We start from the raw sequence: 26232 nt of genomic DNA on the forward strand, positions 1-26232 counted from the left end.
TTTTTAAGAAAAGTAAAAAAGAGCTGAGAAAACCATGGATTAATGCTGCATTAATAGAAAGTATTGAAGAAAGAAACAATCTTTACCGTTTGTATCTGGAATTTAGTAAGCAAAAAACTTGGAAAATTTCAAGAGTAAGGAACTTAGTGAATTCTTTAAGGAGATCCTCTGCCAGAAATTATTATTGTAAAAAGTGTAGAGAAAATGCAGGTGATATGAAAGCTACCTGGCAAACTATAAATGATGTATTGAAGGGTGAACGTAAGAATTGCAGAATTGATGAAACTTTGGTGGAAAGAAAACGAGTGACTTAGCCGAAGCATATTGCTGATGAGTTTAGTAAATATTTTTTAAAGATTTGGACTTTAATTAAAAGTGATATTTCTCAGTCTAGTGATATTTCTACTTTTATTTCTGAACTACTTTTATTTCTAGTATATGTTGATTCGCTAAGATTTTATCTTCCTAGTGCAGTTCTTACAACATTTGCAGATGACACAGCAATAACAATTCCAGAGACAAAACTTTTAGATCTCGTAGTTCGTACAAATGAGGTCCTGCAGTACCTAAATGTATTTACTAGTCTAAGTTATTTGAGAGTTAATGTTAGTAAAACTAATTTTATGATTTTTAGCCGTACTGGTGTTGTTATAAATCCTTTGAATAGTATTTACTTTGGTGATACAATAATTAATCAAGTTTTTGAAACAAAGTGTTTGGAACTTTTTGTTGACTGCAATTTGAATTGGAAAAACCACAGTGAAATTGTGTCGTCCAAGGCAGCAAAGGGGCCTAGGTTTACTTTTTTCGTTTTCGTAATTTTTTCCCAGTTTCTGCTTTAAAGATTATTTATGGTACGATCATTCAACCTTATATTGGTTATGGGCTAGCAACCTTATATTGCATATGTGCCCTTTGGGCAAGCAATTTTTATGCTAATTATAGAAGAATCCAGTCAATTCAGAATAAAACAGTTCGTCTTTTGGGGGAATGTTCTATTTTTAGTGATGTACATATTTGTTATTCCCATTTTAAAATTTTGAATGTTGGTCAGTTACGGGATTACCAGTTATAAACTCGGGTCTACCAATGTTTAAATGGTGTTTCACCAGCTTGTTTTGCAGATATTTTTTCCACTAATTCTGATTATCATTCTTATCATACTAGAAATGTGGATAAGTTAGTATCTGAGACAAGAAATACAGTGAGATCAGCTCATGTGTTTCGCCATATGAGTGTAAGCCTCTGAAATAGCCTCCCGGACAGCATTAGGGGCTCTGAGTCAGTTTCTTTATTTAAATCACAAATCAAAAAGTTCCTACTTGGTAGAGATGCAGGTTGAGAACGGTTCTCTTGTGAGGGCTTAGTCGTTTTTTTCTCTCTCTCTCTCTCTTTCTTCTTTTTATTATTTTTCTTCGTTTTTTGTATATTTATTTATACGTTATGGATAATGTCAATTAATTAATTAATTGAGTCACTACGCACTGGATATTTAACCTTCTAGTAGTGGCTATGTTTGTTAATTGATTTTGTTGTTGTGAAATTAAATAATGCTTGTCTCTCTCCCTCTCTCTAATGTTTTAGCCTTCATTCCCCCAAGTATAATTATTGTAACAAAACAGCAGAAAATCATGTAGTTATATTAATAGCCATACCCATTATATCAAGCCCCAAAAAGTTCATTTTTAGGCCCACGTTTTCACATGGGAGGAGCTTCAGATAAACACGGAGCAGGAAAATTAACATGTAATTTCCCCTCAATTGAAAAATATAATGAGACTGAACACTCATAAAGTTGCTGAAGGAATGAAACCCACTTAACAGCTAAATATATATTGTTATTACAATTCCAGTTTCAGTTATTCTAATTGCTGTTACAGTGTTTTAGCCTTCATTTCTCCAAATTTAATTATAGCTGTACAGCAGAAGGAAATATTGATTCATTTTGTTTATGGTATCCGAAAATAAAATTGTTAATACTACAACTAAAATTCATCATTCTCTGGCAGTTAAACATGACAGGAAGTAAATAAAGGAAAAAGATACCTTTAAGCTTTTACTAAGGTCTTGTTCTTCTTGCAGTGCTTGTCGAAGATGCATAATGTGAGATTTCACCTGAAAGAATGTAAGGACATATGTTTTCAACTTATTTCATGAACTTTTATCTTACCTTTCTACAATAACTCAACTCCCAAAAACACAAAAATGGAACTAAAATAAAATAAAAACGTAAAAATAAATACTATAAAATATTCAATGCCACATATTCTGCCTATATTTTAAAATATGGAGAGAATATTCAAAATTCCTTCTTTCTTCATTCTTTTTATTTGTCATACTTTCTCTGCGGCTGCTCAGTTTTACATTAGGGGGGAATTTTCTGGGGGCATTAGCAAGAGAATTTTAGCAAAGAGGGATTGGCGGGGGAAGGGGATTTTCCGAGGGAGTTTTTCAAGGGGAAGGAACATAGCTATCAGCGAGTTGGACATGACGTGACGGAGAAAGAACAATAATGTCATTATTACTACAGTCTATTTTATGTGATTTCATATTCTCGCTTTTTTTTGTTAATAGTTTTCTTTTGTTAAGCGCAACTGGGCATGGCAAGAAGGTGCAAAAATAATAATAAAAAAATTATATAGGCCTATTATAAATATAGTAATACAGACATAACAAATAGCAATAAAAATATCATTAAAGGCCTATTTAGATTATTAAATTTAATAGTTTAGCTTGATAATGAATATATTATAATTTAATAAGCTAATTTAATTAAATTAATGAAATTGATTTATAATGAACTTAATTTAGTAATTAAATATTGTTAAATTTAAATTAGTGCTGAGATGTTAATCAGAACAGAAAATCATAGTCTTTCAAAGATTAGAACTGAATAACGAATCGAGTAAATTTTCCACGTAATCAAAAGGATTCCACTGTGTAGTTCAGCTTTTTCAAAAAATCAAATTGCATGTATTTTTTACATAAAGCTCCCACCAAAGAATATGGGCAACTTGCTGGAGTGGGAACTGGCGCAAAAGTCGACCATAAACAGCACCATCTGGGGTTTGGCGTTTCTTGGGTATTTTTCTTTATGTGTAATAATAAAACAAAATCAGTATTACTGGTAAACATACAGTAGTTATATATATATATATATTTTCTTTTAACCCGCTTAAAAAATTTAAATAGTGGAGTAAACACAAGCGAAAATCAACAATAACATTACACACACGAAGAAAAAAATAAATAAATAAAAAACAGTAAAGCACCAAAAACAATTAAACAACAATAACATTAAGTCTCTGATTATTCTGTTTTGTCTATCATTAGTCTCTGATTTCTATTTCTGAAAGAAATAAAATTAAGAAACTTGAACATATTCCAAGAAACGGCAACTGCTAGATGATGTCGGTGATATTTTTTATTATTTCTTTGATTTTGGTTACTATAGGCCATAGTTCGTCCTGAATTTTCCACTCTTAAAATTACCCCATAATTTTTGGCTCTTACTTGAACTTTCTCATAGTCATATCACTAAATCTTCATGCAGGGATTGCAACACTGTTGCTACATGTACTGTTGTATTGCACCATTACCTTCATGCACTGTTCCTACAGTATTGTTATGAAGTATATTATTATTATGTATTAGGACATATAAGTACTTACAATAAACTTTGGGCCTATTAGCCAAAATAGGCCTAAAGTGGTTTAGTCCAATTAAAATTTACAAGGTAAAATAAGCCTTAAGGGACAAATATGTTGAAAAAACAAGCTTTATTGTTTTTTCACAACCTTTTAAGGGTAGGTAAACTTTGGGTACAATAATAGTCTAATAGGACTCTAATGCTTCTATTATATAAGCATTATATGACAAATTAAGCAGTAGTGTATAATCATCTTTGTTATTATGCAACAATTCAATTGAATGACATAAGAGAATTATTGCTTGACAATACTGTTAACCCTAATGTTAATTAATGTTAGTTTTTGAAAGGTAAGCTTTTTATCCTTTGCTTAGTTAAGAAAGTTCCCTTTCCTTAATTCATCAATAAAATTTTGGTAATACCTTTATTCAGTTTTGCAGTAATATCTTTCATACTGAATATCACTAATAAAACTAATTATTACCAATAAAACTGATAAAACATACTGAGTATTACAAATAAAATTTTGGTAATATCTTTATTAAGTTTTGCAGTAATATCTTTCATACTGAATATTACCAATAAAACTTTCGTAATATCTTTATTCAGTATTGCAGTAATATCTCCATAAAGAACATACCAATAAGAATGACAAAACATACTGATTATTACCAACAGAATTTTGGTAATATCTTTATTCAGTTTTGCAGTAATATCTCTCATACTAAATATTACCAATAAAATATACTGATTATTAACAATACATTTTGGTAGTATCTTTATTTAGTTTTGCAGTAATATCTCTCATACTGAACATTACCCTGAAACTGATTATTACCAATAAGAATGACAGAACATACTAATTATTACCAATAAAATTTAGGAAATATCTTTATTCAGTTCTGCAGTAATATCTCTCATGCTGAGTTCTTTTTTTCATGTAATTTAATCCAATATGGGTAGTCCCAAGAGTAAGACCATGAAGGACCAAGACCATGCATTTGAAGGACTTCCTATTGATTCATCTTTATAGGTTTCACATGGTTCATCTTTATAACCATAATATTGATGTCCACATTTACATTTGTGTACCTCAAATCTACCTCTGCGTCTACTGCAATCTATCAGCATCAGTTAGGAAGCAAAATTTTCAGACCAAGAGTTGGAGACGCAAAAATCCTTCAAAACTCGTGGATGATGACAATTTTCAAAAAGCCAGACTTTTATATACCTCAAATTTGCCTCATAGGTTATCTCACCGTATCTAGCCTCAATCCAAGCTGCTGCAATGTTCTGATGCATGTGCTGATGGTAAATGAAACCCCTAAGCCACTTCATAAATTTGGGCAGCATTCTTTACATTAAAAAACTCACCCTCGACCCAAAAAAACCCACATTTGTGGGAGAGCTAGAGCGGCAGACTTTTTGGATTCAAAATCAGCATTTATTGTTTAGTTGGGTAGTGAAAGAATCATGTGTATAGCAACTCGTTTGAGGTCAAACCACATTTTTACTAGACTATTAAAGCAAGAAATAATTTTCTGAAATTGGGGTTAGAATCAAGAAAAATTGCGGTCTCGTCCCATCATCAATTGAAACTGACAATATATTTACAATAGAAGCACTACATAATTAAGTGAGTTACAGGGCCTCATTCACAAAATGTAGTGAGGAGGGCGAATGAACTTTCCAAAATCTCGGGGGGGGGGGCAATTTTGTGTTTTTTTTCAATAAACATATCCAAAAAAGGCATTTTAATAAAAACACCCAAATCTATAGGGGGCAGGGGCATGTAGAGGGGCAGTTACACAACCACTGTTACTTATTAAAGTTTGAATTTAAGGTAAATTAAAGTAAATTCTCAAAGAATCCATGAACATCATATATCTCTTTCAGTTTTTTTCTTGCATGAAAGAGTTAGCATGAAAACTATTATCTCACTCTTCCTCATAGAGCCTCTAGAGACAGTCTGCAAAACCTGAGGATTCCACCAAACCCTATTGCAGATCTGTGAATAATTGTTAATGCACAAACAACAAATTACCTTATTCACATCAATATTATTTAGTGCATTATTTCCTTCCTTTCTTAACATTCTGTTGTGTAATCTTTCAGCTTCTTGACTCAGACAGGATAGTCGTTTACTAGCTAGCACAGCTATTAAGTGCAATAAAGTTATTATTTTAGCATCTCAAGATCATTGCTAGAGACCAAAAAATCTGAAAAAAAAAGGAAAAAAAAGTAACATTTGCAAAGATAACTAAATTCTTATTTAGATGGTGTAAGGTATAGTAATATAACATAATAACTATTAGTTGTCAAAACCTGAAACAAGAATACATCCAGCCTGTATTTATTTTGCAAATTAAAAGCATTTTGATTTTTTAATGCAGCAGGGGATAGGAGGCATTCTCTATAAAATCAGGAGATAGGTCTGAAGACCACCACCTGAGGAAAACTGTTGCCAAACAGTGTGTTGTTTTCTTATCCCCCCTCCCCCAAGAAAAATGCCCTGGTTTCATCCTGAGAGTTAAACCTGAACACACTTCTGTATATTCAGTGCTAGAAAAACAAAACAAAAAAGAGCTAGGTTTATTTTTTGTGAAGATGCTCTCATTATGTTTACATTAGTTTATAGGAATACAAAATCCCCTACTTTTCTACTTTCCATCACCACTATATAGCAGCCATTTTTAACTATTTATATCATGTTCAATATCTTAGTTTATTTTTGTCAGTCCAAGTTTGAATAAACCCTTGTTATTAAGCTCATTCCAGACCTAAGGAGAGGTGCTGCACTTATAACTTTTTTCTTCTTGCTATCACAGGCAGTGCAATAACGTTGCCAAAGTAAAGAGCAAACCAGGCTATATGTATTATTGTTGTTTTTTTCCAGACCACTTTTTGTGCAAGGAATTATTTTAGAGACTTTGGTGGCAGCACATTTGATTGGATATTGAAAGTTATAGTGTCATTTTCAAGAAAAAAAATTATTGACAGATATCCAGGCTCCCCTACCCCTTGTTTCAATAGCTACTTTGTTCAGGACAGTCAAAAATGTCCAATGACTATGACTCCAGTACAGCATGACCCCTCACAACCACTAGGGCCAGGGTTGTTAATGAAGGGCTTATTACTGGAAAAGGTGGAATGTTTCATTCTGGGTATGCCTGAAATGACTAAGAAAATTAAAGTGAAACCTTCCAGGAATGTTAAGGGGGCATCAAACCAAATCAAAAGACACTATGTAGATCCAGGTTATCCAGCAGTTGTGTCTGCAATATCTTAGGAACAGCTAAGAGTCTCAAGTTTATACTGCTACTACTACTACTGCTACTGGGACTACTTTCAACTGTGTCTTTGCCTACTTGTGACTGCAACTGCATCTACTTGCAGCTGTGAGCACTTGCAACCACAACTGCTTGAGGCATTGACTTTGACTACTTACAACTTCAACAGTGACTGCATATAACTGCAACTGTGACTAGTTGTGACTGAATACCTTCAACTGCAACTACTTGCAGCAGAGACTGTGCCTAATTGCAACTGTGACTACTTACAATGGCAACTACTTGTGACTGGGATTGCAACTACAACCACCTTTGACTATATTTAAATGCAACTGTGACTACTTTAAAAAAGGGACTGTCAATACTTGCAACTTTGACAGCAACTGTGATAGCTTGCTACTGTGACTACTTGCAACTGCAACTGCAACTACTTGTCACTGCAGCTGCCAAAACTTGCCATAACTATTATTGAAATTGTACCTGTGACTAAACTGCTAGTATTACTATTTAATTAAATCAAGAGCATATTGATGCAATCAGGTTGTCAAAATAGCATAGATGCAATACCCCAAGAACAGATCTGAGCATTAAGTTGATGCTTTTACAAAAGTTAAGGGAGATGCAAACCTAAATCAAAGACACTATGTGTGTCCAGATTGTCAAAAAGTTTCCAGTACAATATTCCAAGAACAGCTAAGGGTATTACATTGGAACTTGCTGAAGATAATGAGGGTATCATGCTGAAGATAATGAACTAAATCAAAAGATTGCTTGCAACTGCCACTGCAAATATTTATGACAGAGGCTGCAACAACAATTACTTGCAATTATGGCCACTCATGGCTGCCACTGCAACTACTAATACTATTACAACTGTTACTTCTACTACTACAACCAGTATTGAAATAAATCAAGAGTTCAAGTGCATCCAGGTTGTCAAAACAGCACAGATGCAATATCCCAGGAACAGGATAAGGTATTAAGTTTAAACTTCCAAGAAAAGTTAAGGAGGTGTAAAACAAAATCAAAAGACATTGCCTGTAAGATATGCAACTGAAGTTCTGGTCTTCAGAAGGCATAAGGGGTACTAGTTCTACTCCTGCTTGTGGTATTTATGTTTGTTTCAAGTTTACTTGATTAGTTAGTGTAATTCCTGCCAGTTTAGGAATCCTTTAATCACATAGTGATTCATAATTGTTTTACACTTGAACTTTCATTTGACTTTATTGCTGCTTGTCTTTGGTTGAATGTAGCTCTTTACTTTTCTCTGAAATCTTCTTTTGTTTGAAAAGTTATGAAATTAATATATACACAGTACAACCTTCCTCTATGTCTATGTTACTGAAGAACTGAACTGAAAAAGCAACCAATTCATGGAAGCTAGAAATGTAATTTTTTTCTAATGACAATTATTATTTGTTTGAAAAAATATCTCTGAAAAATTAAAAAACAAATTAGTAGTTTACTGTAAGCAGTGGCTCACAAGTCGATTTTTTTTTGGGGGGAGGGGAGGCGGCCAATGGATTTTAACAGCTAGCTGGTCATTTTCTTACTAACAGATTTGAATGATATTCCTGTAAAAATTACTCTCTTTTTTTTTCATTGACATCAATCTTCTTTACTTTTACACCTTTTATTCCCACCCAACTATTTACCTGATAAAAAAAAATAAAAAAAATAAGCCAGTATAATAGTGGTGTTTTGTGTCACTATTTTACTAACATATACAGAACAACCTGCCTATAGCAGAATTGTAAGGGACCTTAACAATTCTCTGCAATGTTCAGATTTTTTGTATAAAGCAGGTTGAACAAGTGAGCTCAAGTACCAATATGTTCATACACAAAAAAGCTTTAATTAGTCAATACAAATTTTATTTATGTTCTAGAAGTATGACAAAAGGAGAAGGCACAGAAAAAAAACAAATGTACATAAGAAAAAAATTAATGAGCATATACAAATGCACCTTTATTTACTTGAGGATTAGCTTCAAAAAATATTAACTTTTTTCTGGTTCAGCCCCTTGCTTAAGTCAAATCACATTTAGCACAAACCTTATTCAATTCAACCCCTATGCAACTCAACACTCAGTCAACCCTCATTTAGCTCAGTCCCTCTTCAAATTGACCCTCTTTGAATCAACAATATAACTGGAAAATTTAACTCAGCCCATATGGCCAGAAGTGATTAAAAGTTAACTTGAACAAAATGGTCTTTATTCATAGGCTATTCTTATTCTCATGCCAGTATTTTTTTAGTTTTATGTTGCTTTAATGTAATACTATCCCTCCCCTCCCTGTTTCTAAAAAAAAAACTTTCTGTGTTATATACTTGAATACATAGGACAGGCAAATAGAGCACTCACATATAAGAATCTCAAATATAATATACAGTTGGCTGCAGCAGCCTAGAACAGAGCAAACCCCATAACATAGTAACCAAAAGCTTAAAAATATTTAATAGCTGTTTTGTACAAAAACTTGGCCATTAATTCTTGTTCAGGAATGAGAGCTATCATTTCAGTCCATTGTAATAGTAAAAGTTTATTATGGAAGCAAATTTATGGGAACAGCACTGATAGGGCACTGGAACACCATAGACCTATTCAAGAAGTGATTTGAAAGCTACTGCTCACTTGCATGCTTTTTATTTTTTTTTTATATAATAGGCCTAATGCTACATTAAATTGCCATATGACACTAAAAAAATGTGATTTTGTCCCATTTTTTGATTGTAACAGTTCAAAACCATAAATAGCCTACCATTGAAATCTCCAATAATCTAACATCAGAATCTTCAATTGTCAAGGGAATGTATAACCACACAGATTTTGATTTCAGGCATGATTTTATAACAGCCAGAAAATAAAGTCTTTTTCAAATGAAAGTGTGCTAAGAAAAAAATGTCAGCTGGAACCATCCATAGGAGATTTTTCAGACAGAATTGAATTGTCTGAGTAAATTACCCTGGTGGGGGGGGATTATTTTACATGGGAGGAACTTCCCATGGAGGGAAGGGATTTTCCACTGAGGGGGAGCCAGATTTCCTGACATAATTTAAAAACAATCAGAAATAAAAAAAAAAGTTTCAACTGAAAGTAAGGAAAAACATAATAACTTGCAACAGACATCTGTACACTAATTTTTTAAAAAATTCAAAAAGGCTTATTATTTTAACTAAATGGTCCTTACATTTCAGCAGTTGTTCTTAAAGAATTTGGACAAGAAATCAAACTTTAGCATAAAGGGCAAGGTATAGAGGAGGGGCAGCTCCCTTAATATATATATATATATATATATATATATATATATATATATATATATATATATATATATATATATATATATATATATATATATATATATATATATATATATATATATATATATATATATATATATATATATATATATATATATATATATATATATACATGCATATATATATATATATATATATATATATATATATATATATATATATATATATATATATATATATATATATATATATATATATATATATATATATATATATATATATATATATATTAATTTCTTTTCATTTTAAGTTAGACTGGAGCATCAAAGAAACCTGTTTGAGGGCTCATTTAAAAGCTTTTTGTGTCTCATTAGTTTGGGTAAAGGTCTAGATTGGGGGCTCATGAGAAGGAAATATGCCAAGAAAACAACTCTTACTTCATGATATGCAAAATAATTATGGCTAATACATTCTACATGCAGCCCTGCTATAACTTATTCCACTCTCCTTATGTTCAATATATAGCCTTAATTATTTATAATAAGTTAGTTTAGGTTAAAAAGTGCTTGGATTTGGATTTGTTGTTGAAGCAATTATTGTATTCATAAATAACATAAAAAAACATCAAATGGTATGCTCACTTTATTGGTAAATCAGATATATGAACTGTCATAAATTTACCCTATAGACAAGGTAATAGCAAATAAATGTTTTGGGGCCTCTTTAAGACACAAAATGGAGCTTCCCCACACAAACAACTATTATACTTAGAAAAAGCACAGAACATGCATCAACTGATGTAGGCTATTGGCTTTTTTCTTACCAGAATTATATACTATTAAAAGCCAAAGTTTACTAGTTATAACAGGTCATAGAGCCTGATTGCAAAGAGAGAAAAAAACATTGAAAGAAGAAAAACACCATAAAATATTTTACCAGGGCTATATATATGACATCACAGGAGGTGTAGGCCTATTTGCAAATAAAATAATTATTAGCTTGTCTATTTAGGCTAGAAAGAGCATGAAAAAAAGCATCAAGTGGTAGCCTATATTCACTTTATTGGTGAGTCAGTTATATGAACTGTCATAGATTTACCCATAAGACAAGATAATAACCTAAATAATGTTGTGGGGCCTCTTTAAGACTCAAATTAGAGCTTCCCCCACAAGCAACTTTTATACTTAGAAAAAGCACAGAAAATGTGTCAACTGATGTAGGCTATTGAATTTTTTCTTACCAAAATTATATGCTATTAAAAACCAAAGTTTACTACTTATTACAGGTCATAGAGCCTGATTACAAAGAGAGAGAAAAAACATTGAAAGGAAATGGTAAAATCCTAGTTTAGTGACTTTTAGCTATCTCATAAAGGGGTTAGGTTAGGAAAATGAAACTTTCAGGGATGGGTCTAAAGGCTAAAGTATGTCATGGGATGGTATTTGAAGTACATCCCTCCACTCCCTCTCCCTCTAGAGGGTCCTGACCTTTGATGACCTTTAAGAATAACTGTGTTATAAAAGTGAAACCTTGCAAAATAGATCTTCTGCTTGAATGAAGTATAACAAAATTGTTTTCAGCTTCACAACTTTGCTCAATACCAATTTATAAGGTTTTAAAGATATGCAAATACATTTCCTAAATTTTGAAAAAAAAAAACATTGATAGGCCTATGGCTCAGAAATCTACTCAAATAACAGGAATTGCATTTTCAGAGCTAAAGGCAGAGAAAAAGCAACTGGTAATTGAAAATTAAGGTAAAATGTTGTTTTATAAAATTTCAATAGGTATATTCCTGTCATTTAGGCAAATTTCACAGCCCTCTTGAAGGAGAAGGAGTGGAGATGGGTACTTTAAAATACCTTCCCAAGATATACTTTAGCCTGTAGAAGTTTCATTTTTCTAGCCTAAAGCCTTTAAAAGATAGCCAAAAGTCACTAAACTAGAATTTTGCCTAGAATAATTATTAGTTTGTATTTAGGCTATAAAGAACGTGAAAAAAAAGCATCTAGTGAATGTGTTCACCTTGTCCTATGTCAATAATGGAGTCACATTGATATTCACCCTTGTATCTTTAGAACAAATATTCAGTTGCTCAATTATTGTTTTAATAAAGTAATAGGCCACGATTGGTTAGTAAGAACTTTCTTAAAAGTTTCTGTTTCTGCAGAAGAGACTATGTTGTTGTGAGAGGGATGATGGAGCATACAGAATTTACTCTCTTCACTCCAACAGAAGAGACTAACAAAATTATTTCACTTCTTCTACAAACAAAATCCCATCGGAAATTCTGTAAACAACGGAAAGGCAGGGCTACCAACTCATAAATATGCCTTGGATTTTAACTGAAATGTAAATGTTATACAGGATATAAATACTCTAAAAACTACATATCTTCTTATAATATTTGGAAATTAATTTATTGCTTTTCAAAATTGTCTGAGCTGATTACGGAGTGTCCGGTTTTGTATTATAAATATGAAACATAAAAGCGAATTATCGCAAGTTCATTAGTTTCCATGGTAAATTATAAACTTGAGTTTAACTCTATTGTCCCTGGGAGGGAAAATGCCAATGAAAGGGAATGCAAAAAGGGATTCCAGTGGGAAGATGCCTATTGCATCAGCTAAATCATCAAATCGTCAAAGTGCGAAGCTTCAAAAACAGGTAAATATACAATTCAGATTTTGAGCTACAGCCAAATACAAAATAGTTAGTTTATAGTTGTAAACTGGCTCATGACTAAAACAAACAACAAAAAAGAAGTAACTAGGCTTTCAGAAAATAAATTATCGTGAATGCAAACTGTCTATGTAAGCCTATAACAACTGCTTACATGACTTCTATAGTAGTGTAAATTATGTTCTGAATGGTGGACTGTTTTTAGCCGAATAAATATAAACTATTGATATTATTTACCTTACATAGCTTAGGCTGCTGTATGACGATTTGAAGTGACTACTACCTGGTAGAATGTATGGTTTGTGTACACCAAAGAAGTTGCGTATCAACCAAAAAAAAATATACTTATTATAAAATGAAGACTATAATAGAATAAAAAATAGTGAATACATTTATGAAAAACTAGAAATAACCTGGAACTAGAACTGAGAGAGAAAACAATTGAAACTGAAACAGGAAGTAACAAAAATAAAACTGATCAAACTAAAAAATATGAAAATAAAAAGAGAAAAATATTGAAATAGCATGATAAACTTTGATAAACTAGATCTGAGAGAACATTACATTAATTAGAATCCCGTTTACACATTTTATTTACACATTTCACTTACATGTTTAATTATAAATATATATAATGTATTAAATTAAACTTTCCCTTAATATAAGTCGTTAAAGACTCGCCGCATTCAATTTCTAAATGTATTTTGGTAAAATGCTCTTAGGTAGTTGCTTGCTAGCTCCAGTGGTGTCAATTAAAAAAGGTGCGGAAAGGATGTCTGTATCGCCCAAGTTCTTGTTCTGCCTATATTAAAAAAATATATATATTTTAGTAATTTCACTGTCAAATGTCTTTTGTTGGTATTACCGTTAAAAAAATCTGATAAAATAACAACTTTGCCACCGTCTAAACATTAAGAATAATTGATTCTGCCCCCCCGCTAAATCTTTGTGAATTTACAGCAATAGGTTAGATTAATCTAGAATTAGCCAATTCATTAGAACTGACCTAGTTTCTTACTCAGTAGACAATTTAGGAAATATTTTAAGGGTACTAGGAGGTTTCACATACGAGAGGATGGATCGTAAACCCAGGTTTAAGGATTTTCAACCATGGCAACTATTGTGGTACGCTTTCAATTCTTTTCAGCTATTCAATTCCAGAAATGGCTTACAAAGCACAGTTTTTGGGTGTCATATGACAGTTTTGATGGCGTTAACAAGTCAAATTTATAAAACGCTAGTGATCATGGATGTAGCGACAGCTGCAATCTAGTAAAAAACTGGATATAAAAATTAGCTTTCAAACAAATCCCTAAAAAGCTCTTAATGGTGTTTCAGTTTCCCACTAGCAAAAAAAAACGAAAAAAAAACGAAAGAAAACGAAAACGTAAAATGAAAACAAAGAAAAAAAACGAAAAAAATTATATAAATCAGTGCTTTCCATGCCAAAAGTGACTTTCCCTATTGTTCGAAGACGGTATGAAGCTGAGGGGCTGAAACTTTGCTTTGAGGGGTCTACAGCACCGATAGTTCCAATGGTGCACTTTGCATTTCAACCCAACTCCGTTTTCCAGGGATTTGAGGTTGTTTTTGAATTTTCAATTGAGTTGCTTTTAATATAACACTTTACTATTAGAGCTAATCAAAATAATTGTTACCATTCCTGAATTAGCTGAAGATGCCTATTTATTCTCTAAATTTCCAGCCTTTTTAACACTTTTTTAGACTTCTGTTGACTATGGACTATTGTTTGTTATTTACTAGTTCGCAGCTATTGCTTCAACCATGATTCACCTTGATAAAACTTACAGAATATAACTTTTTTGGTGTCTTCTACACGTTAATACAAAATATTTTAAAAGCTCCTCCAGTTCTTTATTGCTTTCCAATGTTTACATTTTGATATTTTTTAGCGACGAAGATATTTTTCCTGGTTGAACTTCGTTGAAGTAAGGATGCTAGGGCTGTTTTTAAAAAGTTTTTAGAAAAATATTATTCGTTTTAATTCTCACATTTTATTGAAAGTTTATATATACATATATATATATTTTCTTTCTCGTCTTGTGCTGAAGACGGCCCTTGGACATAGGGTCGAAATATCCACTGAATTAATCTCCACTGTCTTGAAAAGAATTCCCCTATTGTTTCTACTTTGTGTTTGTTTAATGTTTTTTAGCACATGTATTTTTCATTATTCGCTTTTTTCAGAGCTTAGGGCAGTATAATGAAATATGATTGTTTTAAAGAAACTTACACAATCACGTATTTTTTAAAGATTGGAAAAGATTGACAATTCAGTTTTTAATTACGAAAAAAATAGTGTTTACATGGCTGCGCAGTTTTCACTAGTACCGGAGGTTAAATGAAAAGAAAAAGTGTATGAAAAAATTGTGCCGAAAAAAAATTCCAAGGATATATGGCATCAAAGAGCTTAAGAAGATATGGTTTTACTTTGAAGGTAGGGTTGTACGTGGGAATAAACACTGTGTTGCTGTGTGAAATCTTACGGACAAAAAAATTAAGATTATTTAATTGATTGTGATTATTCATGTTCACGGCTCAAGATTGCAACACTAACAAAAATATGTCACTGCCCTGAAAACTTCCCAATTTTTAAATAACCGAAGATCAATTTTAGTAAATTGCTGTTTTCAGTCATTTATAAACCTAGATAGGTCCTGGGTGTAAGAAATAATATTTTAATATCCTTGATGTTTTTATGTTTTTATGGTTCCAGGTCAGCCGTGTATCGAGAAATTCCAATTTTGAGGATTTCGATGAAGTAGAAAAACAAATATCAAATTTGGACAAAGAATTTTATCAGCTGAAAATTGACGACCTCGAGGAGAAACTTAAAAAGTAAGAAATAAGAGTCAAGTGTTTGACACTTTTTTCCATGACAAATTTATTGAAAACAAGAAAATTAGCTTATTTCGCTATTTGTTAAGCAAATTTAGATAATTTCGCAATAATAAGTCAAAGCAATATAATAGTTTTGGCCTGGTGAACAGATGGATCCAATACTAATTTCATTAAAATCGCTTGGCTTTTTGGGGGTGTCCTTAGTATTTTAATATTTTTATGGTTCCAGGTCTGTTTGTTACCACGGGTGACTATATAATTAAAGGAAAATTACTCCTTAAGTTGTGTGGATCCTTGTATTCTAGCTTATTTTATGCTGATTCCCTTTTTATTATTTGAAGCTTTTTATTACCAAGAATGCAAATGGAGGTCATTTTCGTTGAAGATTAGATTCTCGATGTTTACTATTTCTAAGATATATGTAGACAGTTTCCATATATATATATATATATATATATATATATATATATATATATATATATATATATATATATATATATATATATATATATATATATATATATATATATATATATATATTGCCAAGAATGCAAATGGAGGTCATTTTCGTTGAAGATTAGGTTCTCGATGTTTACTATTTCTAAGATATATGTAGACAGTTTTCATATATATATATATATATATATATATATATATATATATATATATATATATATATATATATATATACACCTTTTAAGACATATGTAGGTAGTTAAGATAGTTTCCACTTAACCAATTCCAATAATTAGGAATCGGTTTCAATTTCCCCAGTACTTTAAGTAAAACCGTTTGAAACAAAATACCCTAGTTTTTTTTTACAGGAATAAGTTTCCTGTTAAAAAACAGTCTATTCCTGTTACAGTCATTTTCGTTGAAGATTAGATTATCGATGTTTACTATTTCTAAAATATATGTAAACAGTTTCCATATATATATATATATATATATATATATATATATATATATATATATATATATATATATATATATATATATATATATATATATATATATATATATATATATATATATATATATATATATATATATATATATATATATATATATATATATATATATATATATATATATATATACCTTTTAAGGCATATATAGGTAGTTAAGATAGTTTCCATTTAACCAATTCCAATAATCAGGAATCGGTTTCAATTTCCCCAGTACTTTAAGTAAAACTGTTTGAAACAAAATACCCTAGTTTTTTACAGGAATAAATGGCTGTTTTGTCATCGCTGAACCGTTTTTAAGCGCAACTTAAAAAAAACAAGCACCACTTATAGACTAGATTTTACTTGCCCATTCGAAAAGCCAATATGAGCATGGAAATGAAACCATATCTCTTATATCTCTTAAAACTCGGCAAATGATTGGTGTTTTTGACCCTCTTTGGCCATTTTTTGATTTGAGGTAATTTACTTATGTTGTATGTTGTTATGCTGTTATGTTATTTACGTTGTTGTGTTTTTTTCTTGTTTTTCTTTTTTTGTGTGTTTACTCCACAGTTTAATATATTTTGTAGGTTATAAATAAATTATTATCATTATTATTTATTTCTATTGGTACTTTTTTGCTCATCATGTGTAATTAAGTGCCAAAACAAACCAACAAACCTTATTTAGATGCTGCTGATCTTATATCAGCAGCATCTAAGTGGCTTTTGTTACAAGAAGTATCTATCTATCAATCTATATATATATATATATATATATATATATATATATATATATATATATATATATATATATATTCTAAAAGCTTATGGCTACCACTTCTTGGTATTTCCTCGAATATGTCAAAATAATAGTCAAGAGCTTAGGATCTTTGGACAAATTTATAGCTTAAATCAAAAGTATACAAAGGATAGATATTATGTTTATTATCTTAGGATTTTTTTTTCCAGACCAAGAGATTGTTTTGCAAGTGATCTTTGGGATAATATTAAACTCCCAATGCAGAACTTTATTACAGAATTATGAACTTTATACAGAATTTATTTAATGAAACTTTAATAAAAATCTAAAACATTTCCAGCACAAAGGTTGAAAATGAAAACCTCAAAACTCAGATCGAAGATTTGAAGAAACAACTTGAAAATAGCATACAGACTAAAGACGACATATCAATCTTTTTAAACAAAAGACTACAACATAAAGATGACCAAATAGCTGAAATTCAAGAACGTCTTCATGGACTAGAGATGGTAATATTAATTTCCTTTACTTTAAAAAAATTACTCGATATTTACAGAATTATTGCTGAGACTGGTGGCTTTCATTGGTTTGGAGGCTTCTGGACTGTTTTGAATCTATGCTTGGGGTTTAACCTGGAGTCTAATTTTGGGACATAAAAACAATCCATGGTTTGGATAGCGATTTAATAGTTTAAGTACCCTACGAAAACTACCGAATAAAACGAATTATGTGACAGGATCGCTCTATCTATAAGGCAGATAAGCCATGCGTATTTTATAACAAAAATAAATGTTTAAATCTTAATCAGGCCGAATCGCAGCTGACCTCTTCCGACACATCAAGTTTTCTACGATTTCTTGGCATTAATTTAATGTCTGACATTTATAAAAGATCTCCGTATTTTACAACTTTCTAGAGCTCCTGGGCCTGACCCCGGGCTATTTCACCGAGATTTTGACCCAAATTAAATATCTGACTTTTCCAAAACAAAATTTTTATGTTCCAGTTTTACAATTTTCTTAGTGCTAATTCAAACAACAATGGGATATTTCTGAGACGTCCTTGCTCTATTTCAATATGACCCTTGACCCTTACGGACAGTTTGTATGCTCAAATTTTACAGATTTCCTAGCCCTAATTCAGAAGACCTCGGACCACTTCATCAATTCCTTGGCCCTAATTCAAAATCTGAATTCTCCTAAAGAATTTCGTATGTTCTAGCTTCACAAATTTTCTGGTTCTAATTCAAATGATGTTAGGCTATTCCACAGATTTTTTTTGCCCTAATTCAATATATAACCTACCAAGACTTTTCGTATGCCAAAATTTTATACATTTCCTGTCCCTAATTCAATAGGTGAAGTTGTTCTCACTTCCTATATATAGCAAAAATTAGAGGTGGTTTGAACGCGTCTGCTAATAGGGCTTTTTATCATGAACTCCAACAAAACTGTGGAAAACGAAGAAAATACATTTCTTTGGTTTAAATGTGCACCAATCAAACACAGATCATAGATAAAATCAGTTTTCCTATGACCCTTTCCTTCCAGGGACAAGGAAGTCCCTCTATTTGGCCCATTTGACCCAAGATTGATAATTTTTCCTTAATCCAGCACCATAGAAAGCATATCATACACACTTTTCCTCCTTTGTTTCCCCATGACTAAGCTTTACTCTTATTTTATGACCACAGATAAATCATTCTATTCCTCCTCCTCCCTAAAAAGAAGAAAAGAGAAAACAACAACTGACAATAACAAATAATTTCTTGCCAGACTTACTAATTTTGAAGCTTCATTCGATTCATATCATCGATTTGTCCCATACACTTTTGACGCCGGCTTTAAGAACCAAACAACTCAACCACCTGGGCTCAAGTACCACTTAAATCAATTGCCTTAAATTCAACCACCCAACAACTCAACCATCGAATAGCTCAACCACCACATAACTCAGATCTGTTTCAGTTCCGATAGGTTGGTCAATGACCAAAGCCTAGTGAGCCTTCATACCCTGGTGATCCGATCAGTGCGAGGGCTTCTCAAATAAAGTACAACACTAAACAAGCAGCAACAACTTCCTCTGTGTCAACTGATTCATGACACAGATTGACTGAATTGATAATGAAGACATTTAGCGTTAGAATGCCTGCCAAGAATGCCTTAGAAGAGTTCATTTTCCAAGAGATACGAAAAAACAATTATAATCTTCGAGAACCCCAGTTGATGACCTTTGAAGTCCTTGATTTGCACCAAGATTTTGTCCTTTACGATACCATACAAAAATAATTTTTGCTTTGGGTCGTTGAGATATAGTTGGAGTATCTTGAGGGATCAGAAGTATTTTTTTGGTGATGGAACATCCAAGGCTGTGTCCCGGCTGTTTTCCAGCTATATACAATATGTGCAAAGGTTGGCGACATCTGCCGTGTATTTAATTTCTTTTGCCGGATAAGACAGAAAGCACATATTGAGGCATGCTACAAGCACTTAAAGATTTGATCCGAAGAGACAATTTACTAGAATTTTGACAGGTTTTTAAAAGGCTGCTATTTATGCATTTCGAGTTCGGTTTCCAAATTCTACATTATCAAGATGTTTCTTTCACTCTTTCACTTGCAAGCACTTAAAGCTTGGGTGCCAAGAGCCAATTTTACTATAATTCTGACAGATTTTTAAAAAGCTGCTATTCATGCATTTCGAGTTGATTTTCCAAATTCTAAGTTATCAAGATGTTTCTTTCACTTTTCACAGTTTCTTTTCACAGTACCTCAAGTAGGAATTCGATTTTAATATCCCCGTCATATCAACCTTAGCTTTTGTTCTGTTACAACAAATTTTCAAAAATTGAAAGAATATTTGACGAACTCTGCTGTCATTTACCCCAAGATGATAATTACCCCAAGATGATTGTCATTTACCCCAAGATGATAATTACGATCCTCTCTTGGGTTACTTCAATGATACCTACGTGTACGTGGCATTCAATTGCCAAACCGGCGAGTTGCATAGTGAAGATTTTTAACAGTCTTCTAGAACTACACTGAAAGTGAATTGAGTTATGTGACGAAAACAACTGAGAACACTGAAAGTGAATTGAATTATGTGACGAAAACTACAAATGCCAGGGAGGGTTCTCACATTGGCCTTTAACGGTATGTTTATCTAAGCTCATCCAAGCCAGTGAAGTCTCTTTGATGGACTTAAGGGTCACGTCGCTGTTCATTGTCTGGTGGCATGACAGAATTTCTATCTGTAGAGTCTAGAAAATTTCAAAATATAAAATATTTGATCAATGACTTTCAAGACACGTTCAAACAATCATGCCCTCAGGGAAAAAACCAAATCGAATACCTGAAAGCGATTACTCATATACGAGGCTGAAAAGATGTTTTTAATGTAAAAATACCCGCAAAGACGGGGTTTTCCGTTACCTTTTTTCAGATTTCCGCCCAAGAAAAATACTGTTGACTTAATGAATATATCACCCATTTCTTCCTGTTTTTGTGTGTACCCAAGCGTTTGTGGTCGGATCAACGCTTAAATAAATTTAGAAGATGGAAACGTTATAGTTACTAAGGATTTTATATAAAAAAAATGGCAGAGAAATAAATATGAATTGCCTAAGCTTATTTTGCTCTCTGGAGTCGCGTTTTTCTCGTTTTGAATTGAGGTTGCTCTTCGGAAAAATAGCATCAATTGCAATATTACAGTTTTTGCTCCTTTAAAAAAAAATAAATTAAAAATCCCTCACGAGACAAAATATAAAACAGATCTGAGTTATATAGTCGTTAAGCTATACGGTGGTTGATTTCATGGTGGTTGAGCTATTTAGTGGTTGAATTTAAGTTAGTTAAATTAAGTGGTAGTTAAATTCATGGTGGTTGAGTTGCTTGGTAGTCGATTTGATCGTGGTTCAGTTGTTTGGCGGTTGAATTTCAGGTAGTTAACCTATGTGGTAGTTGTGTTAGGAGTGGTTGGTTGTTTTGTGTTTGAGTTGTGGTGGTTGAGTTATCTTGGAACCAAAAAAGGCGATCTTACATGATCAAAAACTGAAAACTGTGAAAACTTGAGGATGAAAATATAAAAACGAAAATTAGATGACCAAAACGTGAAAAAACTAAAATTAGATGAACAAATGAAATAGTGAGAGTTCAGTCGGAGAAAAATATATCTTTTTTTCTCCAAGAAATAAGGAGATTTGATAGTTTAACTGCCCTACCAAAGCTAAAAGTGTATATCTTATGGATATTGGTTAAAATACCTTTGGAATAGCTTTATTTATATGAGCGTGGTGCGCCAGGTTTTGTTCACTCAATTTCGTCTTTTTATTTTTTTACTCCTATGTTTTCACTGCTTTTCTATTTTTTTTGACGTAATTTTTGCCATATTAGGTTACTTTAATGGATTGTGGCGTGTTTCTGGTCTTAAAGTTTTTGAATAGGTTAAAATATTTGTCGTTTATTAGTCCCCTGAGTATACAGTGCTTTCAAATAAATTTTCAAATGGGAATACATCCATTTATTTAGACAGCGAAAAAACAGGTAAAAAAAAGTCCAGATATTTCGACCACATACAGTGATCGTCATCGGTATAATTCCTAAGATAATATAATTGAAACTAGTATATTTAGACACAAAAAATACAGAAAAAAATATTTAAAGTATACACAGTTCCAAGTTCCCTTGGGACTGTGGGGGGGGGGGTATTGTTAACCCTGGAGAAATATTTATTTGACCTTTGGACTATGTTGGACAAGACGACAATTTCATAATTTTGATCTGAAGTTTTTCGGGAAAAAAGAGCACGTGGGGGGGGGATGGCTGCCCCCGATAACTTTCGAAAGAGCACTGTAATTTGTAATTTAAATCAAATGAACCTCCTCCAAAGTTTACACGACAACTTGTTCCATATAAAGTGGCTAAGGGAAAAAATGATAATCATAGCGCATCGAAGCCTTATGGCTCCCTACCATAAGTAATGCTAGGGCGTTGCCACTGGTTAAACTCTGCATTGCCGTCTGAATTATAATAATGAATGGCCTGGGCAATGCAACTGACAACAATTTCCCTTTTCTCGAGCCAGCATGCTGAAGTCCGTTGGACAAAACTGGGCTAAATCATTGAATTACTCCAAATTGTTGAATGTTTATGACAGTAGTGTCATTTCGTCTAAATCCTGGGCCAAGAGGGGGAAAGGCAAAGTTGGAGCCACGTGTCCCAAATTTAGTGAAAATAATAGTGAAAACTGAAAACTGAGCAATATAGTACCATAAAGGCAAAGATATACCAAGTAAAACTGACCTATTTCTGTGTATGGTTAAATTATAAACTGGGGTCTGTGGGGACAGCTACTACCCCCTCCCCCATAGCAAAATACGACCCTGGTTAATGAACTCTGTAGTGTCCACAAAATAACAGTGGTGAGTAGCCTGGATGATACGTCAATGACAACTAATCTCTCCTGAAGTCAGGATACTAATGGGTAAAGTCAGTTAGAAAAAAATGGAAAATAGCCACGAAACCATGATCAGGATAACAGAATTATTAACTTTAAGACCTAGATCCTTCAAAAATAAAATAACTTAATCTCATTTATAGAAACCATCGATTACTCGAGACTTTGTCTCTGTAAAAATTAAGAAATGGCACAGCTGGTTAAATGGTAAAGTTTCCAATAATATTGATAAAAAACCCTTGCTAGGTAAATGATTACTTCAACAAATTTCTCTTACAGCAAAACAATACAAGAAGCGGTTTTTCTCCAGGTGGTTGTGTTAATTACTGGTTTAGTGAAACAAGTCGGTAAAAATGGTGAGCAAAATTACCATCTCTAAATATGTTGGTGAACCACACCCCCTGCTCTTAGCTAGAGTGTCGCCTGTATAGAGTCTATTGCCGACAGTGAGGTTGGTTCCTCCTTACTCAAAGTGTACAAAGGTACACTTTGCCGGATGACGTACTCACCCATCACAGCCATCAACAAGCACGCTAGTGCCCAGAAATTCAAAAAAAAAATTAGGATTTTGGGGCAAGCCTTGAGGCTCCTTTTCCTTGCTTATCTCTAGAAAAAACCACCTTAGGCTATTTTAAGAGCCTAGGTAATGAAAATAACACCGGTTCCACCATTTTGAAGAAGGAAGCAGAAAAACTATAAGATCCGTGAACTTTTCGCACATTTAAGAAATTTTGAGATTTTAGTTATTTTATTTTGAAAGCAGCCTTTGATATTTGCTAACAAGATTAAATATTTGGTTGTTATTATTTTAACTTTTTGTTTCTTGAAGAGATTTGGCCTTGAGACATTATGATAAAATTCTGGGATTGAGTGTAATAAGTAGGGGTTCAATGGTAGTGGGAGGAATCGCCTCTCTAATACCTTAGAAAATCCTATTGGACCATGCGAAGCAAATATGCACCCATATGAGCAATTATTCTCAAAGTGTTGGAAAGAAGAGTCATTGTTTAAAGACTGAGGGGTTGAGAGGGGCGTCAGCTCTGTTTATCTTTGGGTTCATTTTGGGTCACTTCCCTTATTTTAGGGGTCCCTAATCTACGTTTTTCCTGCAATTCAATACATTCTTTATTTCTGTTTGAAAATAAAACTATCTTTTTTATTTTTGTTATTTCTAAGGTTCATTCAAATGAAGAACAAACTTACAAAAAGGAGATTGAATCTTGGGAGGCTAAGTTTCTGTTGATGGAAGACCAACTCTCCACTAAAGTAAAGCTATTAAGTAAGTAATCATAGTTCTCACTATATTCAGATTGGCACAGCCGGGCCTTGAGGAACAACAAATATATTTTCTCTATTTGTTTTTTCTAATCTACATTATTTGCTATTTTCGCCACCAAAATTGATTTTGACAATAAGGATCCCCCTCGGCACTGCTCGTATATATTATTGCGTTATTTACATTGATTTATTGGATTCCATAAGCAATCGCATTAGCAAATAGCAGACGCAGGGGCATATTATCGATTTTGGGTTGTGAAGGGGGGGAGGGTTGCACCAAAAACCTTAGAAAACGTATCGAAAATCATATTTTTTTTTTAATTTTACGATTAAGAAAAGCATTTTGAGGACTTCAAACCTCCTAAATCCCCCTGGATACTAAGGGATTTTAGATACGAAGATTTCTCGAGTACAAAGGTCAGCAAGGTTACGCACCATTTTTTATTCATAGCAGCCTGACTTGGGTATCAAAGTACTGACTTCAGTTTTACCAAGCACTTATAATGGATACTTTTTCCTTCGATCCAAGGACACGTACTACAGATATTCCAAATTAGCTACTGTGTAGCTACTGTGTGGAAAGTAACCCCAATAAATTAGAGACAAGCAGAATATTGACCTTTTTTCTAGAATAACCTTAAGAGTAAAGAGTTGTGAGGATTTAATTGAGTATTATCAACTACTTTAAGGATCTGGGACCTGCTCGCTCATGCGCCCCCTATTCAGTTTGTATTAACAAATACATAGGTTGGTCTACCTCCCAATACCTATCCTTTTAGGAAGGACCAGAAAAAATGTTGACCCTTTTTTTAGGTCTAATATACCCTACTTCGACTTCCACAAAAATTCAGATTCATTTGGACTAAAAAAAGATCTCTGGAAGTTTCAAGCTGATAGGACACCCACAATCAAGCCCACTCTCCCACTCCGAGTCCCATCAATGAAGAATGTGCAATTTACATAGCTTATTATCCTTGCCCATGGGGCTGACTTTTATCCTTATCCTTGCCCACTTATCCTTGCCCACTTATTATCCTTGGCTGACTGGTTCATGTAATCCTCAAAAGCATATTTGCCTTATCTTTCAACTATTTTGATCAGATATTTGATCAGAAAAACTTCCTGAAATTTTGTTTTCGTAGAGGGGGGGGGGGCTACAGCGGTGCCTGGAGGTGAAATAAGCCATTAAAATAAATTTTCTGCTCTCTAATTACTTTCATCCCTTTAACGATAAAACTTTTGAATTGTGGTCCAACAAGTCAGCACAAATTAGAGTATTTTGTTCTAAACTATTGCACTGGTTCTAAAAAAAAAAGAAAAAACACACAAATTTTTATCCGCTTCGGAAGTTTGCAATTACACCATTTGCACTGTTATATACATTGTTTCAAGCTTTTCGAAAAAAAAAACCTAAGAAGCATTTCTCCATACCCTTCGACCTCGAGGCAAGCTACAAAAATGAAGGAAAAAAAATTCGGCAAGTTTACCCAGTTATCACACACCACATCGGATAGCATGAAATACCTAGCTCTTGCATATGAGCTAGCAGAAGCTATGCCCTCATAATGTCCCACGAAGACAGTAATTGCAAACTACCACACGGCAATGGCAATTTAGAAGATGGATAACTTTAAATCAATTGTTGAAATTTTCTGGTTCTCCTTATAATCCTGCCTTCAATAGACACTTGGACTTAAAACCATGGAATGAACTTGCTAATGTCTCTGGAGTAAAATCCGAAGTAAAGTTGGTACTTCGGTACCCGGGTCAGGCCTGTCAAACAGTTCGTGGTAACGAACTGTAGTAAGGAGCGACCCGGCTCAATAGTAACCGAAATTCTAATAAAAGAAACTTCTATAACAATAGCTACATCAAAAGAATTGCATTTCAATGTTGATTTTAAATATATAAGTTTCATTAAGTTTAGATTTTAAAAGTTACGAGAATGAGAAAATTTGCCTTATCTTAGATAATAGAGGAAAACACCCCTTAAAATTCATATCATCACCATCAGATTCAGAGTAACAGAGAACTCTACTGTA

At 32.8% G+C, this 26232-nt stretch overlaps 2 protein-coding genes across 4 annotated transcripts in view; one reads left to right on the top strand and one right to left on the bottom strand.

Annotated features, from left to right (window-relative positions):
• The window catches only part of LOC136028877 (protein phosphatase 1 regulatory subunit 21-like), a 48265-nt gene extending 35805 nt beyond the window's left edge, over positions 1 to 12460 (bottom strand). The window contains exons 1-3 of one of the 3 annotated variants that reach the window (XM_065706820.1): positions 12265 to 12460; positions 5694 to 5868; positions 2047 to 2115 (exon numbers count right to left, since the gene is read on the bottom strand). In XM_065706820.1, coding sequence (XP_065562892.1) covers positions 2047 to 2115; positions 5694 to 5744 — 120 coding nt within the window. In that variant the 5' untranslated portion in view covers positions 5745 to 5868; positions 12265 to 12460. Of the gene's footprint in view, positions 1 to 2046; positions 2116 to 5693; positions 5869 to 12225 lie in introns of all 3 variants that reach the window. The other 2 variants (XM_065706819.1, XM_065706822.1) reach the window with 2 other exon arrangements.
• A 2825-nt stretch (positions 12461 to 15285) lies between these two features.
• LOC136028606 (cilia- and flagella-associated protein 157-like) overlaps positions 15286 to 26232 on the top strand; it is a 28044-nt gene continuing 17097 nt past the window's right edge. Inside the window, exons 1-3 of the mRNA XM_065706434.1 lie at positions 15286 to 15741; positions 17797 to 17965; positions 24089 to 24191. Coding sequence (XP_065562506.1) covers positions 15602 to 15741; positions 17797 to 17965; positions 24089 to 24191 — 412 coding nt within the window. The 5' untranslated portion in view covers positions 15286 to 15601. The remainder of the gene's footprint in view (positions 15742 to 17796; positions 17966 to 24088; positions 24192 to 26232) is intronic.

Source organism: Artemia franciscana, chromosome 7 (genome assembly GCF_032884065.1).
Source record: "Artemia franciscana chromosome 7, ASM3288406v1, whole genome shotgun sequence".
Classification (NCBI taxonomy): domain Eukaryota; kingdom Metazoa; phylum Arthropoda; class Branchiopoda; order Anostraca; family Artemiidae; genus Artemia; species Artemia franciscana.